The sequence below is a fragment of the Rhinolophus sinicus genome, linkage group LG05 (genome assembly GCF_036562045.2).
Source record: "Rhinolophus sinicus isolate RSC01 linkage group LG05, ASM3656204v1, whole genome shotgun sequence".
Taxonomy (NCBI): Eukaryota; Metazoa; Chordata; class Mammalia; order Chiroptera; family Rhinolophidae; genus Rhinolophus; species Rhinolophus sinicus.
In genome coordinates, this window is record NC_133755.1 from 80,817,368 (window position 1) to 80,834,302 (window position 16,935).

The 16,935-nt window shown below is 55.4% G+C and overlaps 2 protein-coding genes across 17 annotated transcripts in view; both read right to left on the reverse strand.

The window, feature by feature from the left end:
• COL11A2 (collagen type XI alpha 2 chain) overlaps positions 1-9,473 on the reverse strand; it is a 28,633-nt gene extending 19,160 nt beyond the window's left edge. Inside the window, exons 1-10 of one of the 13 annotated variants that reach the window (XM_074332764.1) lie at positions 9,207-9,473; positions 8,784-8,930; positions 5,962-6,111; positions 5,630-5,840; positions 5,032-5,194; positions 3,357-3,548; positions 2,384-2,461; positions 1,985-2,236; positions 1,685-1,747; positions 845-1,024 (exon numbers count right to left, since the gene is read on the reverse strand). In XM_074332764.1, coding sequence (XP_074188865.1) covers positions 845-1,024; positions 1,685-1,747; positions 1,985-2,236; positions 2,384-2,461; positions 3,357-3,548; positions 5,032-5,194; positions 5,630-5,840; positions 5,962-6,111; positions 8,784-8,865 — 1,371 coding nt within the window. In that variant the 5' untranslated portion in view covers positions 8,866-8,930; positions 9,207-9,473. Of the gene's footprint in view, positions 1-844; positions 1,025-1,684; positions 1,748-1,984; positions 2,237-2,383; positions 2,462-3,356; positions 3,549-5,031; positions 5,195-5,629; positions 5,841-5,961; positions 6,112-8,783; positions 9,103-9,206 lie in introns of those variants that run through there. The other 12 variants (XR_012496529.1, XM_074332763.1, XR_002137898.2 and 9 more) reach the window with 12 other exon arrangements.
• Positions 9,474-10,257: 784 nt separating this feature from the next.
• On the reverse strand, positions 10,258-16,864 carry RXRB (retinoid X receptor beta). 4 transcript variants are annotated; one of them, XM_019738688.2, is made up of 10 exons: positions 16,444-16,864; positions 15,527-15,774; positions 14,871-15,027; positions 14,364-14,543; positions 13,102-13,274; positions 12,593-12,722; positions 12,270-12,402; positions 12,063-12,166; positions 11,633-11,738; positions 10,258-11,501 (listed from the first exon to the last, which is right to left on the reverse strand). In XM_019738688.2, the coding sequence occupies exons 1-10, from the start codon at positions 16,673-16,675 to the stop codon at positions 11,354-11,356; spliced, it is 1,611 nt and encodes a 536-aa protein (XP_019594247.1). In that variant the 5' UTR covers positions 16,676-16,864; the 3' UTR covers positions 10,258-11,353. The 4 variants fall into 4 exon arrangements, with proteins under 4 accessions (XP_019594247.1, XP_019594248.1, XP_019594251.1 ...); XM_019738689.2 differs by having other exon boundaries at positions 12,063-12,154; positions 16,444-16,841; XM_019738692.2 differs by lacking the exon at positions 16,444-16,864 and adding an exon at positions 16,145-16,277.
• Between the last annotated feature and the right edge of the window lie 71 nt (positions 16,865-16,935).

Genomic DNA, 16,935 nt, shown 5'->3' on the forward strand with positions numbered 1-16,935 from the left:
GAAGTGGTTGGACAGACAGGAAGCAGTCAAAAAAGAGAATCCAGGAAGTGGACCTTCAACAGCAACATGACTACCACGACCAAGAGAAATAAGAAATTCACAAAACCGACAGAAAGCGACTCCTGGAAAGGGGATTATGACAAGGAAAGCTAATTCTTCCAGAAAACACAAACATCAAGGCTAGTACACACAGAAAGTGGCCATGATAAATATCTAGGTCCACAATAGAAACTTTATGCTTTGGATGACCTGAGACACACAGGAAGTAGCTTATTATCAAAGGAAATTGTCACAGACAGCATGAAAAACTAGAGTCAAAATAAAAATAATAAGTCCCTTTCAGTCCAATCAAACACGATTACCAAAATGGATGCCATAGCTGGAGAAGACAGCAAAGGACAGACAGGAAGTGGCCCGTAGGTTAGAAAGTGTGACATAGGGAGCTAGATTATTTGGCAGCAACATAGATAAGAAATTGTTTTGATCAAGAAGAAATGATGGAGACAGATTGAAAATGGGCACAAGGTAAGGGCTTATTGACCAAAAGCTTTATGAAATCCAGCTTGATTAAGACAGGAAGTGGCCAAGAAAGACAGGAAGTCCCATCAGATTTAAAAAAAAAAAAAAAAATTCCATTGCCTTGGGCAGAAGCATCCATAAGAAGTCACAGGGTAAGACTCTTGTCAAGGGAAGGCAGGAAGTAATATTTCAAGCAACATATACATCTTATGTGGACAGATGGGAAGTAGCTCACAGCCAACAGACAATAGTCAAAAACAACAGGAAGCAATTCTTGTAGCTCCCACTGGAGGTCAAGAATGGAAGAGGAGCTCCTTTAACTTACGGCTCCTGAGTGGGCTGTCTCCGCAGAGAGGGCAGGGCCAAGCTCCGTCTCCTCACGATAATCGTCCCCATAGCCATAGGTGTAATCGTAGGGCCCTGCTGGGGGGTCTGTGCCACCCTCCCCATATTCCTCTGCCAGGAACCTGTCGGCTGTGGAGGGGACCTGGAGATCTGTCTGCTCCTTCCCGGGGATGGGGAGGGAGAGGGGTAGACGGGGGCATTAGGGCTGAGAGGAGTTTTTCCCTGGACCCCAGGGTATGACAACTTCCAGCCCAAAGGATTCTGATGGTAATTGTGACTGGAATTTTTCTCCCAAAAAGAGCAAGGGGAGCAGTTGTATAGAAAGTGATGGCCATCGAAGACCCTACATCAGGAAGGCCATCCAGAAAATGGGCTTCATGGGAAGGAATGGTGGATAACAAGAAGGGTGGCCGGAGGGCTGGACACAGGACAGTCCATGGACATATGGTGGACAAAAGAGTCCAGGGAATGAATGACCAAAGACATGGATGGAAAGACTGGGAGAAGAGAAAAATGATAGCGTTGGACAGAAAATGGCTTCAAAGAACATAAACATGACACAGGAAGTAAAACTATTTGACACCGATATGGAAAAGAAGTTACTCCAGAATCAAAGAATAATGGACGGAGACATGGACACTGAAAAGACAAGCAGACCCATAGGTCTGGAGTGACCAGAAGTCAGAAGACCAGAAGTGGATATGACAAAGAGTCCTCCGGCCAGAGGAAGGGCTGATTCATCAAGATGACATGGGACCTGAGGGGTGGGTCACAATGCCCACTTGCCCCCAGCTAGGGTGAGGGTGGGGGATGGAGTTACCTCCTCAGGGGGTGGCAAGGGGCTTGACTCCAGGATTCCTTCCTCTTCACCTGGAGTTGGGTACTAACCCCAAGGGGGAGGGGGAGAAGAGTAGCATGGGGTGGGAAAGAAGGAGAGAAGTTAGCAAGAAGGGCAGCAAAGCAGCACCTTGTCCCCTCCCTGAGGGCAGTGTCTGTCTGTGCTGGGGGGTGGGGGAAATCTCAGATCTTGCAGCCCCTTTGGAGGGGGAACAGTTTGGGGAGAGTGAATCTCCAATGTCATAGAGGTTTGGGGGCAGAGATCTGGATGCCCCGGCTCTACCTGCCGGTAACCGCTGCCTCTGGTCCTGGGGGGGCCCCGGGCAGTGGGGGAAGCTGCCCGCCGAGCTGGGCGTCGGGAGGGGGAAGGCTGGCCCCGTGCTGGGCCAGAACCTCCAATTCGAGAGGGTCTCCGGCCTGGTGAGGGGGATGCCTGCCGGGCTGCTGACCTCTTGGCAGGTGGGGTAGGCTTTCGGGGTGGGGTCCGACGCCCCCTGGGGGAAGGGGCAGACCTGCGGTTGGGGCTCCGAGGCCGCTGTAGCAGAGAGACATGGGAGGGGGCAGTGAGGAAACTCCCATAATTTAAATATATGGTGTCTCTCCCTGCAATTGGTGTCATAGGAGATGTTTGCACAAGATGGTGGGAGGAACAGGAGAAAGGAAGGGGGTCCCTCAAGTTTACCTGGTAATCAGGGGTCGTCCCCGCAGTCATCACATCGTAATAGGGGGGCTCGTAGTCATAGTAGAGAGACTCAGTGGGCTGGGGTTAGGGAAGGGGCAGTGGGAATAGGCAGAAAGAGGATGAAGGTCGGGGGAGGTGGGGTGGAGTGAGAGAAGTGAGGAGATGGTGTGGGATTGGGAAACAGGACAGGCATGGAGTTGGGAAATAGAATTGGGGATGAAAGGAGAGGTTGGGGGACAGGACAGAGATGGGAAGAGGTAGGAAAGGAGGGAGGGGTCCCGCATGTGGGACAGAAGCAGACACAATTAAGAGATTGACTCTCCAATCTTCAGACCACTGACCCTAGATCGTATCTGTCACCCTAACCTTTCAAACTCCACCCAATCCAGAGTCTCCCTTCCCTTCTCCCCACCACAGCCCCTTATCGGGCACCTCCATGTGCAGGGGGCCAGAGAGGGCCCTACCCCCACACTTCCACTGACCCACCACTCCTTTGGGATTCCCTCAACCTCCTGCTCCTTCCCCATTTCTCCTTCTAGGTCTTACCATTTCAACATCTTTCTCCCAGTTTATGTCTCCCCTCTACTCTGGTCTCCCATCCTCTGTCCCCAAGTCTCACCCCCACCCTCTCTCCCAATCTCTTAATTCGAGGAAGGGATGGGAAACCCAAGGACACAGTTCCAGGAGGACTATCAGAGGAGACACAAGGAGGGGACACAGCTCCCAGCCACAAATTCTTCGTAATGACTCTTTTTATTTTTAAATGAAAATAAAAAGGCTGATGAATGAGGACTGGGGGAGGGGCAGTGATGGGAATAGAAAGGTAAGTTTGGGGAGGGGCACTAGAGAGGGGAGAACAGGAGCCCAAAATAGGATGGGGAGCTCTGGACATTGGAGGAACTCCCCTGGGAGATTTCTGGCTGTCTTCCCTCCCGGGGTGTGCTGCAGTTTAGGGTTCGCCCAGCTCCCTCACCTGTTGCTGGGGTTCCTGGTTTTGGGGCCTATGAAGTCTTGATGGTTGCTGTTTTGGAGATCTCTGGGCTCTGTGAAACTGTTGTTTCTGAGGTCTCGCCTTCCAATCCCCCTCACATTCTAGCTCCTTCTGTTCACAGGATCCATAGGCAGCTTGCACCCCCGGAACAATGACAAGCTCCTGGATATCACCCTTCAAAGACATGAGAAAGGAACACCAATGGAGGGAGGCAGAGAGGGCTTCAGTCTGAGATAAAGGGTAGGAGGCCGATCCTAGGTAAAGCAGTATAATGGGAGGTCATCACCAGCCCTCCATGTGCACAGCCCTCTTCAGTTTCCAACGGACCTTCTCATTCATAATCCCATTGGGCCTTCACAACAACTGGGAAAGTCAGTAGGACAGTCAGTAGGACAAGGACCTTCATGCCCATTTTCCAGATACATTCCATTCAGAAAAGCTCAAAGAGGTAATGACTGGCCCAAGGTCATCGCAGTGGAAGGATCAGGACTGGAACTCAAGCCATCCAACTCTAAATTCAACACTCTCTCCTACCCCTGCCCCTGTGGTAATGCTTGAGCATTTTCACAGGGGTTTCTGGAGACAGTGGTTCAGACATCGTTGCTTTGAACTTCCACCGGCAGTGATAATGAGAATTCTTAGGACCTCTAGAAATGAGGGAAGGGGAACTCACTTTGGAATACCAATGGCTTTTATTTGTGCTCACATGTGGTGAGCACACTCTGCCTGGTATTGCAGTTTGGGAATACTGTCTCATCTCCAGAGCAGAATGGGGAGCTCCTTGGGATGACAGAGAACTTATATTTATTCTTCTATGTTCCCCTTGGCATTGGGTAAACAGGTATTCAGGAAATGTTAACTGGCCATGTGGATGGATGGATGGATGGATGGATGGATGGGTGGGTGAGTGGGTGAATGGGAGCTCAAATGCATGACTGAATGGGAGGGTTGATGGATGATGAATGAATGTACATATGGGTAGATTGGTGGGTAGGTAAATGGGAGGTACAGAGTAGATGGAAACAGATTGACAGGTTGGTAGGTAGATGGAAGTAAATATGGGGATAAATGAACGGATGGAGGAGAGTGGGTGGGTGAGGAGATGGGTGTGTGAATGGGTGGATGAATGGATGCATGCATCCTCATATGCATGGTAGATGGGGTAGTGGGTGGATGGATGAGGAAACAGATGGACAGATGGGTTAAAGAGGATGGATGGATGGAAGGACAGATTGATAAATGGGTGGTTTGAAGGAGGGAGAGGCTGAGCAAGGGAAGGATGGATGGGTGCATGGATACAAACCTGAATGCTTGAGTAGGTGGGTAAGTGTGTAACTGAATGGATGGGTGAGTGGGTGAATGGATGAGTAGGTAGACAGAGATTGGTTGAAGGGATAGATGGATGGATAGGCAGAGTGATGAAGACTGAGTGACAGAATGAGTGGCTACGGACAACCCTGCGACCATCCTAGGTATAAGTGGACACCTAGATCTCCTAACAGAGAATATTAGCCCTGAGGATAGGAAACGGAAATACAAATTCATGAGAGGATAAATGAAGGGCTAGGACATGGGAAGATGGTGTGCTGGGGCCAGAAGGGGAGTGGACACAAGATATGGGACCAGAAACCACTCTGTTCTCTGATTGCTCTGTTACCTCAAAGACTTCTTCATCCAGGATACGGGCACCAAAGATTATCACTCCACGGGTGTCCAACACTGGACGAGCACTTCGGGGGAGGGGCCGGGTGACCCGCTTCTTGCAGTCAACAATGAGGGTGACAGACTGGCCCTTCACAGCCACACCCACACGGTGCCACCTGGTTGTAGGGGGAGAGGCTCAAGTGACTGACTGAAAGAGGGAAAGTCAACAGAGCTGGGGAGCAGTTGATGGGAGGGTTAAGGCAATGATAGTAACAGAAATAATTGCAGTAGTGATCATGTATTGCGTGCTTATAAGGCACCAGGCACCATGCAATAATTTTCTCATTTGATTCTTATGATTCTATTCTCCCTATTTTACGAACATAGAAATGGAGGTTCAAAAAAGTTAAGTAACCTGCCCAAGGTACAGGCTAATACTACATAAACTCTTAAGCCCAAACTCTGGGCTAGAAGTGACTGAAGTTTGAGCAGTGGGAAGATGAGGTGTGGCCAAAGGGTATGCAAGGTTTCCTAGTTTAGGGACTGGGGATTCTGGGGCAGTGGCCAGAGGGGAAGTGCAGGCCAGCAGACCAGACAGCAAACTAACTTACTTGCCATCTGCTAGGTTGAGGCCTCGGAAGACCGGCTGAGCTGGAGGCCGAGGCCGGCCAGTCTGGTCCTCATACAGGAAGCGGACAGGTCGGCCAAGCTCCAAGCCCAGCTGTCTGACGCCCTGGGCACTGTAGAGAGTCAGGAGGGGGGCCTGGAGGCCAGGGCGGGTCCGGACAACAGTCAACAGAGAGAAATCTTTGGGGAAACCTCCTGGGACCCAAGAGAGACACACACAGGTGGAGTGAAAGGCAACGAGAGCCATAAAGCCATTTCCTTCCGGTGTCTGATCCCAGACCCCACTCCATGAGCTACTCCACCATGTTACCCATACCTGGGAAGAGCTGGCGGGTAGGTGCACTGAGCTGAGCAGGTCGGGACACTCGGTAGGCCACATCAGCTGGACAGATGCCTCTTGTCCTCCGGACACCATCAGGGAGGGAGGAGAGCCTCAGGGCCCGGAGCACATCTACAGGGGGTGCACCTGGGAGAGTCCATGAGGGTCAGAGGAGGGACACACCCTCAGGAGGGCCAAGATGGAGCACATCTGGGCTCTAGAACTCAGCTTCCTGGGGCTCAAACTCTCTGGAAGGCAAAGGTCACCTTTCCCTTACTTGCTCCCGAATGGGGCCTGAATGGATGGGAAACCAGAGTCACCTGGAAAAAAGCAGGCTTGACCGTGGACTCAGCTCCGTGCTCACTCCTGTCCCTCTCCCGCCCAGCGCCTGTCATGCTCACTCTCTGTCTCTGAACGACAATTCAGCCTATGAATCTCTCTCTGTTCTCTCAATATCTCTCTCAACTCTCCACCTTCTCTCTCCTTCTCTCTCTCCTTTTGTCCATCTTCCTCTTTTTGTCTGTATCTGCTGGTCTTTCTATCTCCCTGTCTCTTCTCTCTTCCTCCATTTCCCTCACACTCTCCATCTTTTTCTTTCCCTGTCTTTCTCCAGCTCTCACTCCCTTTCCGTATCTCTCGGTCTCTGGGTCTCTGGCCTCTGTCCCATGTCTCCAGTACAAACAACATCTGGGCAATCAATCATCCTGGGCACGGGAGGTGCAGGGGGGCCACCAAGGAGGGAACGGAGAGGCAGCTCTACGGGGAGGGGGCTCCAGCTGCTGCAGTTCCCAGTTTGGGGAGGTGGGGACAATTCTGACCATGCAGTGGAAGGAGATACAAGAAAGAGCCATCCCAGGAGCCTGGGCCCCTAGCTTGGGAGATGGGCTGGGGGCAGGGCTGGGGGGGAGACTGAAGCTGCCACGCGGAGCCGGAGCAGGTCCAGGGCCCTGAGCCACACATCTGGGGATCCCATCAGAGTCCTTGCCCAAAATCCAGGCAAGCTCCTCACACCTGGAACTTCGACCCTACCCCACCACCCCCACCGCTCCAGATCCAAAGATTCAAGACCCAGGCCACCAGCCCATCCACCTAAAACTTGGCTTCCTCGGGCTCAAACTCCCAGGAACACAAAGGTCACTTTCCCTTTCTTGCTCCCTGCTATACACACTCCTCACAGCATCAGCTCCAGATTGGAAAAATCCCAAAGAAAGTTTCTGCAAAACTTTCACAGAAGCATGGGGCAGGGCAGGGGCCAGAGCGATCAGGAGAGCAGAGCTGGGTGGGGTGGGTGAGGTGAGGCGGGCAGGCAGAGAAAAGGCCCTTTGAGTCCAGGAGCCGGGAAACCACGGCCTTGCCCCCCCCACCCCCGCCCTAGCCTGGCCCCCGCATGTGGCAGCTCCGCAAACACCAACATACAAGGGCCGCTTTGAGAGACAGAAGGTGAGTGAGACAGAGACACAGAGACTCACAGAGACCCCAGGCCAAGGAGACCTCAGAGACCCTGCCCTCCACCAGCCCCCAGGAGAGTCCAGTTCCATCCTATAGATGACCCACCCACAAGCTGCCCACCCATCATTCCACCTCAGGCCACATATGTGCCCCACTGTCTCTGGCCTTAATCTGTCCCACTGGCAGCCCATCACCCCCACCACCACCTCTGGGCCCCCTAATGCCCCATTCCTTACTCCTATGAATTCCACATTAACCCATTTCCCTAGAGAGTCCCACCTCTACCCACTCAGCCCCCAAATAAGAAGCTGTCGTCTCAGCCATCTCCCTGCCTCCATGCTAAAGGGTCCCTTTTCCTCCAAGAAAGACTCCTAGAGTCTACAGACATTGCACACTTGTTTCTTGTCCCTGAGCGTCATACTCCTCATAACTTGGAAGTTCTTCCTCCTGTAATCTAATCTAAATCCTTTATGCTGCTATTCTGACCATTTTCTCTCCAGAGCAGAGAAGAAATGAATAGTCAAGTTATATGCAAATCAGCCTCCAGTGTTTCCAGGAGTGGGGGCTTGCATCAGCCTGCCTAGGCCCCAGGTGCTCTCAGCACCACCACCACCCCCCATCCCCGACATCAAATCCCCTTTCCTAGGAGCCAGGAATTCTGGATCCTGGGAAAAGAAGGAAAAGATTGGGGTTGTGGACACCAGGGTCCCAGGAGAGCCCGGCTGGCCAGAGGGGGAGGGGCGGGGCAGGAATGCAAAGAGTTGGCTCCCACCTCAGACACCTGATCCCGGCCTGTCCAGCGGCCGTCCTGTTGGCAGCCAGCCCCAGTGCTCCCCAGAGCCAGCCGCGTGGCAGCATCGAGGGCACAGGGAGGGGGAAGGGGATCCTGTCGGGGAAGCCACTGGGACAAATAATCCAGGCATCCCTTCTTTCTCTACTTACGAGGCTCTGCTGTGACCCACAGATGCTCCCTCTCAACCCAGAGACAGAAAGCCCAGAAGACATACACACACCGGTCACCCATCCACACTGTCACTTACCCCTCACCCCACTACAGGCTGGGCCACAGCAGCCCTGCCAGCTGCCGTTCTCCCCAGGACCCCAGGATCCGGCCGCACTCACGGCTCTCTAAGGTGAGCCTCCACATTCAGCTTTAGCCGCCCTCATCAAGTCACTTCGAGGAAGAAAAGAGATCCCTAACCTGACTCCAAGGGACCCAGGTATCCTGCCCCCTAGCCTGGACCTTTGATCCCCAAAATCCCCTTGTCGGACTCAGAAGCTCCGCCCCAGGCATCAGCGGTCCCCTGCCCGGAGCTACCCAAGAGTTCCAGCCTGACTCCGGAGGACTCAGGCGTCGGGACTCTTCTTACCTGCCCGAGCCGGGGCCCAGCTCAGCCCCAGCAACAGAGGTACGAGCAGGAGGAGGCGATGGCAGCGGCTACACCGCTCCATGGCTGGCGACCAGAACGCCGGGTCCCAGGGACCCAAGGGCGCCGGAGGCACTGGACGTCCCGAGGCTGACAGGAGAGAGCGAGCTGGCTGTGAGTCTCGGACTCGGGGGTCCGGGGAGATCACAGGCTGTACGGTGGCAACAGCTCTCAACGGCCCGGCTCCATGCAGACAGGCGCCGTCGGGGCTCCGACGCTGCTCCCTCCTCGGTGGCCGCCGGTCCTGTGTGTCCCCGGCCACCCCGGCGGCCCAGAGCCCCCACTCCGCCCCCGCCCCCGGCCCAGCCCCCGCCCCCAGCCGCCCGCCCACAGCCACAGAGAAGAAACCCCACCCTCAGCCTCCACCTGAAGGGGGTGGGGGGAGTGAGAACCCTCCCTCGCTGATCCTCCGAGTGCTCTTCCCTGCTCCTTGCGGGGACGCAATGGCTTACACCCTGATTCACTTTTCGGAAACCCCAATATCTTTTCCCCAACCCCTTCTTTTTTAGGACCCAGACGTCCAGTCACAGCCCCCCTTCCCAATTCCCTCCCCCTTGGGGGCCCAGAGTCCCCTTTCAGCAGAGTCCTGGGCGGGATTTAGGGTACAGTGGGAGGGGAGAGGCGGGCCTGGGGGGTCACTACCTCCCCCCATCAGGTCTCCATAATTACTTCCCCCGCCCCACCCCGTGTAATTACAGAGCGGGACAGGGCAGGGGTATTTATAGACAGAGCTATAGATAGCGGTTAGAGACCTGCGACTCGACGGCCGCAAGGGGAGGGGTGGGGGAGCCGGGGAGAGGGGAGAGGAGAGACAGAGGGAGCCGGCGTCGGGGCAGATGGGACACTGACAAACAGGCTAATCGGGTCTCAGGAGGTAAAAATGGGGGTAGGAGGTAAGGGAGTCCAGGAACCCAGGTGGGAAAGGACCCAGTGGAGAGACGAGAGGACAGTCGTTGCTAGTTGGAAGTCCGGGGAAACGAGGTCACCCAGGGACACGAGGCCGCCTCCAGGCGGGCAACGCTTGAGAAGGCCGCGGCGCCCAGCGCCCAGTGAGCCCCACGAACGGGCACAGCGCCGGGTCTGCTCGCAGCCCGTGGCGGCCCGAGAGCAGACGGCAGCGTGGCGAGGCGCCGCCGCCCGCTGGCGCTAGGAGGGCGCAAGCGAACAAGGCGCCTTTGAGAATCAGCGCGCCCCCCTTCCTCCTCCGGCCGGCCCCGCCCCCAGGCTGGCACACCCTCTTCTCCCCCTCCCCGACAAAGCGTGCCTTGTGTCCCCCACCTTGTGCCCGCCCCTCAGGCCCCAGGGAACCTCCGCAGCGGTGTCAGCGTCAAGGGAGCACGTCCGGAGCTCCCAACCGGATACCCCCCCACCCCCAGCCTGATGCAGCGCTGTCCACCGCCTAACAGAGTCACCTCAGTCCAGAAAACATCGATTTTAATTTGAAAGCGACTTTATATGTGAGTGAGAGAGGGGGAAAAGAAACCCTAGAGAAGAGTTGCAGGGCAAAAATCATGCAGCCCCAACACCCCATCTCTGCGGGCTGGCCATCCCCCCTCAATTCTCAGGCCAGGGTCCTGTGTCTCCAGCCTACACTGTGTGTGCCCAAGGCTGGGAGAACTGTGAAAGGGGCAGCCTGAGGACTACTCACCAAACCATCCCCTGCCAGACCCTGCATCAGAGCCCAGGTCCCTTCCCCCAAGTTAGACAGGGAGAGATGGGAGGAGGGGGGTGAGAAGGCCAGTGCTTGAAGAGCCCCAGGAACAGACCATCTTGGGGCCTTGCCTTTCCCAAATACCACCTCCACCACCGGCATTTCTTAGTCAACCTGGGAAAGTACAGTACTTCTTTGAGTCTAACTGCAAGTCTCTATCCTCAGAGGAAATTAAAAATAGCAGATGGGTTCCTACATCTCCACCCACCCCTTAACCACCACCACCTTTTCATTTTTCAGTCTGACTGCAGGAGGAGGTCAAGTATGAGAAGGGACTCTGGGCAGAAGCTCCCTCTTCCAGAGTAACCCCCATCTGCTTGGTTAAAGGAAGGCCTGGCAGAGCCCTACTCCCATGTCTATCAGTTTGGGGGGCCTGCCCCCCAATATCCATCTCTGGGGGAGTTCCCATATCCAGTCTTCAGACAGGGAGCTAAGTGAGGCAAGATGAGAAGGAAGCAAGGTCCTGGGAGCAAGGCCAGTGCTTTGTGCTAGGAGAAGAAAATCGTTCCACGCAGAGGGTGAGAACTCACCCCAATCATGGCCGACCCAGTCAAATTCAGAGACTCAAGGCCACTGAAGGGAGAGGTCCAGCCCTCACAGGGACTGGGATCCCCTCTGACTTGGGATATCAGGCAAACCCCTTGGAGGTTAATGGACCCCCTTGGAGGTCTCCGTCCTGTCCTATAGTTCTCACCCCACCAAGATTCTTAAGAACACGGCCCCTCCCCCCCGGCCCAAGGCTTGGAGTCCCTCTCGGATGTGCACTCATCCAGTGTGAGAAGCACCAAGTTTGGGTATGGGTTCAGGCCAGCTGGTGGGGCGCCTCCAGCATCTCCATGAGGAAGGTGTCGATGGGGGTGTCACCAATGAGCTTGAAGAAAAACAGATGCTCTAGACACTTAAGGCCGATGGACCTGAGGGCAGGAAGACGCAGCAGCAGCTTGGCAAACCTGAGGGGGGGAGGGAGAAGTGCGGTGAGAACAGAACCACACAGGCCCTGAACACACTCGCCCCACCCCCTACCTCCACATCTGTGGGGGCCTCGGTCCCCACAACCCCTCACCCCCACAGCTCCTCTCACCGTCCCTGCTGCTCAGGGTATTTCTGCTTGCAATAGGTCTCCAGTGACGCGTACACTTTCTCCCGCAGGACCTCCACCTCGCTGGGGTTGGAGAGGCCCTTGGCATCTGGAATGGCAGGGAAGAGAGGAGGAAGCAGGAGGCAGAGAAATACAATCAGGACAGACATGGAGATGGGGCCCACATGATGTCCTTTTCGGACCCCATCTACTTGCCCTTCTCCAGATACCTGGCAAGGGAAGCAGGGCACTTGGGTTTGGGGGGTGGGGTCAGAAGGGGAATGTATCAGTGGAGGTGGGTTGTGCTCGGTCAGCTGGGAGATTTCCGGGCTGAGGGTCTTACTGAGGGGATAGCTGGGTAACTTAGGAGTCTCCAGAGAAGAGGAGGCTCAAGGTGGCCCTGGTCTTGAGAGATGGGGTACCCTCCTCTTACCTGGATTGAACAGAATGATTGCCCTCAGGCAGCCAAGCTCTGTCTTGTCCATCCTCATGTCACGCATTTTGGACACTAGTTCTGTCAGCACCCTGGAGAGGGACCTGCAGGTCACTCAAAGGTCACAGCTCAGCCAGCCTTGGACACGGACCAGCCTATAGCCCCACCCCCTCTACCTACAGGTCAGCCCAGCGGAGGGCCACTGACCTATCAAAGATGGCTCCCACGCCTGCAGAGTGGGCTGAGTTGCGGTGCACATGAAGACCTGTGGCGAGGAGGATGCCATCTCGCACATCAATGGATCGGTGGGAGAAAGAGGCAATGAGAAGCTCGTTCCAGCCTGGGTGGGGGCAGCAAGGGTCAGGAGCCAGAGATCAGGCCATGGGATGCAAAGCACCAGGGGAAGAGAAGAGGTGGCAAGGTCAGTGAGCTTGGCTCCCTGAGTATGTAACTGTGCACTGGGGATCACTGAAGGTCAGGTCAAAGAGGGATCAAATGTCAAGAGGTCAAAGGGATCCAAGGTCACTGACCTGCCCGTAGCAATATGACCTGGTCATCCAGAGGCAAGGAGGAAAAGTGTGGGATCCTCTTCGCCCACTCAACAAGCGTGAATAGCTGTTTGTCAGCTGCCTGACAGATGTTAGTCACAGGGTCATTTGGCTGCAGGGGATGGGGGGTAAGAGTTATGGGAGGTTTGGAGGAACACTGGGAGCCCCCCCCCATAAGAGGTTTCTGACACCCCCTCTTACTACGTAGTCGCTCTTCAAACCCCATCTGAACCAATCCCTATAAAGCAGACTTTCCTTCCAGCATTCCGACATTTATTTGGGACAACCAGGGGGTTGTTCTGGGGGTGGGGACAGAGAAAAACTATCACACCCACCTCAGATGTTTGAGAGACCTTGTTTGGCAGCACTTCCAGTGCCAGAGTGTTAGGAGGGTTGTGACGGGAAGGAAGGGGAGGGGAAGACAGAACAGACCTAGGCTCCTGGCAACCACCCCCCATCAGGAAGGACAGTGGGTTGACCCCATCACTCACGCTGCTGCCGCTACCCCCGGTTCCCCCAGGACCCTCAACGCCCTGGTCACTCTTCTGCTCCACAGCAAGTTCTGCCTCCAGGATCCTGTCCACAGGCATCTCCTCGGGGGCTCCCCCAGCCCCCTCCCCATCCCCGTCCTTGTCCTTCCCCCGCTGACGCTCCTCCTGTACCGCTGGGGGAAAGAGGGGAGGAGAAAAAGTGGCAAGTCAGCAGCCAGCCATGAGGAAGTTCTGAAATGTCCTTAGGGCCTTATCAGGGTTTCATGGCCCTTAGGAAACATTTTTAGGAATTGGGGAAGTCACTAGAAGTAACAGTGGACTGAGGGCAGTCAGGAAACGAGGGTTATAAAAGGGCACGTAAATAAGCCAAGAAGGGAAGGAGAGAGTAAAGGAATTAGGGAGAAAGCTAACATTGAAACTGAGGGCCTACTACACACTAGGAAATGTGCCAAGCACATTTTAACATTCACTCTACTATAACGACCCTGAGAGTTCTTGTTGTCATTTTTAAAGATGAAGAATATGGGACTTGAAGAAGTTAATAGCCTGCCCACGTTCACACAATACACGGTAAGTCATACATCTGAATCCAAGTGTACCTGACTGCAAATCTTGTGCTTTTCTAACTCAACAAAGAGGCAGTATAAGGAGCACTGGCCTGGGTCTTCAGAAATGTGAGTTCTGCCCCCAACCCTGCCATTCTTTTATTGCATGACCTTGGGAAAGCTAGGCCTCAGACTCATCTTCTCTAAAATGAGAGATTTGATCATGATACTCTCTAAAGCGTGCCTCAGAATTCCAGAATCAGACTGAAAACAATCAGATAAAGAAGAGGGAAGGCAGCCCTGAGGTCTTCATAAAGCCTGTAGCTTAAGAGAGTAGAATCCCAGAGCTTGGAGGGGAGACCAGAGAGGGAGCATTGAGACAGGAGAGCTGTTCAGGTTAGAGAACAACACAGCGAAGCCCACCACGCATAAGGGGACTTATCCTACCCTCACAGCACACTAGGGAGGGGTCACAGGTGCAGGCCACAGGGGCAGAAACATTAAGAAGGAAACTCAAGGGACCTGCCAGGGTAGCGGCAGGGCACCAGGAAGAAGAGCTGATGAGGAGGGGAGAGAGAAATCAAATACCGCCCTCTGGAGGAGAGAACAGCCCAGCCTTCCTGAGAGGTCTGTGTGTGGTGTCCTGCAATCCTCCCTCTTCCTCCTCCCTCCTGTGCCATGGCGTAGACTGGGGAGCCTGGGTGGGCAGGCACTTACCTTCCCGCTTCATGCCCGTGGCCAGGCACTTCTGATAGCGGCAGTACTGACAGCGGTTCCGCTGGCGCTTGTCCACTGTGCAGTCCTTGTTGTCCCGGCACGAGTAGGTCAGGTCCTTGCGAATGGTGCGTTTGAAGAAGCCTTTGCAGCCCTCACAACTGTAAACCCCATAGTGTTTGCCTAAGGGGGGGGGGGGGAGAGCAAGAACATTGCTGCATATAAACCCCTCACCATTAGGTCTCTTGCTAACCTCCCTCCAGCAAACAGTTGGTCTACTTTGAGTTTGCCAAATAGAGCTGGGGAACCAGGACCCAAGAGATGGTCCGATCCCACTCTTCCCTCTGATCACCCCCCCCCCCACCCACATCGGCACTTCAGGTTCTTTAGCTCTCATTGGGCCTCCCTAGCTCACGTGCTCCAACAAAACCCCATGAGCTCCTGAGAATTCCACAGGGGATGGGACATGGCACTCTTCCTTCCTCTCTGCTGGTCCTCTGAGCCCCATACCTGAGCTTCGGTCCCCGCAGATTGCACATAGCCGTTTGCCAGCCCCAGGGCCACCTGGAGGGGGTGGACAGTGCAGGCCCCGGACCCCTAAGACTGGTGGCTTCACATCTTCAGGGGGGCCAGACCCACCCCCAGGGAGCGACACTGTTGAGTTAATCTGAGATAGGGGAAATAGGGAGGTCATGGGGAGACTCACTGGGAAAGAGAATCTCTGAGGTGATGGAAATCATGCCCTAACACCTAGGCAGGGCCCTGCATTGCACATCCCAGGGGCATCATTGCACTGTAGTCTGTGTGAAGGGCCAGCACAACCCAGAGATTCGACATACAGTTTCCCCTGAAATTATGCAACACAGTAGCCCTGAAAGGCATGTTATCTCAGAAGGGCAGATGGGACCAAAAGGGCAAAGAATCACTGACAGAGGAAAGGGACATCAGGAATATCAGGATTCTTTTACAGGGTTGGGGAGGAAGCATGCACTGAAAGATCAGTCACCTCAGGAAGGGCAAGGGGGTCTCACAAGGACCACAGGCCTGCCAGGATTAGAGGTCTGGAAGGTCAGTGGGCCATGGGGAAGTTCACACAAAGATCTGGGGTCACAAGGAAAACAAGGAAATGAAAGTGGAGAGGCAGTAAGTGGGTCACAACCTCTCACCTGGGGACTGCTGACAGGCCCGGAGAATCCTGGGGGAGCTGGAGGGGGCAGACCAGGGGACCCCATGGAAGAGCTGATGACTGGGAAGGGGGAGCCCAGTGGGGGGGGTGGCATGGGGGGTGGGGGTGGTGCCCCAGAGCCTCCAAGGGATGGGGCTGCTGAAGAGGGTAGGGGTGGTCCAGGAGGAGAATGGGGAGGGGGCCCCTGGGGAAGGGGATTTGGGGAGGAACTGTCTGGGCTTCGGGAATCTGAGGGAGGGGTACACAGAGGCACAGAGACACACAGACAGGAGAGACAAAAAGAGAAAAATGAGTCTTCGATCACCCAACTGAAGACTTTCTCTAATCCCCCCTGCACCCCATCGTACCCACCCCATCCCCAAGTCCAGAGACACCCTGTTGTCACACAACAGTTTAACTTCTAATAGTGGTGACAGGAGGCAGTGGTGACAAAAGAAAGGAGTATAGCTCTGGCGAGGCAAAATTCCAAGCACTGTATGTGGTCACCCGAAGCCAGCTGCCCAAGCCAGTCTCGTGTGGGTGGGGCAACACGTGGGATGGACCCTCCTTCCCAGCTTGTAGCCAGAGCGTGCAGGGAAGAGCGATAGGCGGAAGAGACCTTCTCCTAGGACGCAAGATCTGTCTTCAAACGTCCAGATCCTCAAACTCGAGGACTCGTGTCCCACGCCCAGGCGCTCCGGTGTGCAGGGACCCAAGCGGCCATGACTAGGAAGGCGGAAGCTTCCCCTTCCCTCCCCGCCCCGCCCCGGGGGGAGGGCGCTAAGGCCCTTGGGAGGGAGGGGACGCGTGTTTACAAACAAGGGGGCGGGAGCGCCAGGGAAAGATCGCCAAGGGAGGGGGGAGGGGTTGCAGATAACGCGGTCACTGGCTCGCGGGTCCGTCCGCTAGGGCACTCACCCCGCCCGCTGTCGCCCATCCCGTCCCGTCCAGCCTCCCCCGGCTCCGGCTCCGTGGTTTGTTGTTCTCCGGCTGCCGCCGCCGCCGCCGTCGCTGCGGGATCCAGCCAGGGCCGTCGCCGCCGCCACCGGGACGCGACCCCACAATGCATTTCTTTTCGCACCCCCACCGGCCCACACTGCCCTGCGGCATGCCGCTGGGGGAGGAAGGGCGGGCGAGCAGTCCAAGACATGATTCCTGGCTGAGTGTGGGGTACCAGAGAGTCCCAGGGATTTATTGAGGGGCTAGCTGAGCACGAGGAAGCCCCAGAGAAAGACTCTGGCCTGAACCGGGTCGAATTAAGCGCTTCGCTCTGCTCTGTACCAAAATGACAGCGCCGATGTGCCAGCCATCTTGGTATAGACAGGAAGTCTCCGCGCTCGTTCCCGCCCCCTCATCTAGTTGGAAACGGAGGAGGCGGTCTCCTCGGTCCCTGTTGCGGGCCTCGCCCAG

Excerpts from the sequence above, each read along its gene's own strand:
- RXRB (XM_019738688.2), bottom strand. The coding sequence starts at position 16,675 with ATGTCTTGGACTGCTCGCCCGCCCTTCCTCCCCCAGCGGCATGCCGCA. Across the intron at positions 12,723-13,101 it reads CCGGGGGTAGCGGCAGCAGC|CCAAATGACCCTGTGACTAA; the intron begins GTGAGTGATGGG and ends CATCCCCTGCAG. Across the intron at positions 12,403-12,592 it reads GGTCATATTGCTACGGGCAG|GCTGGAACGAGCTTCTCATT; the intron begins GTCAGTGACCTT and ends GCCCCCACCCAG.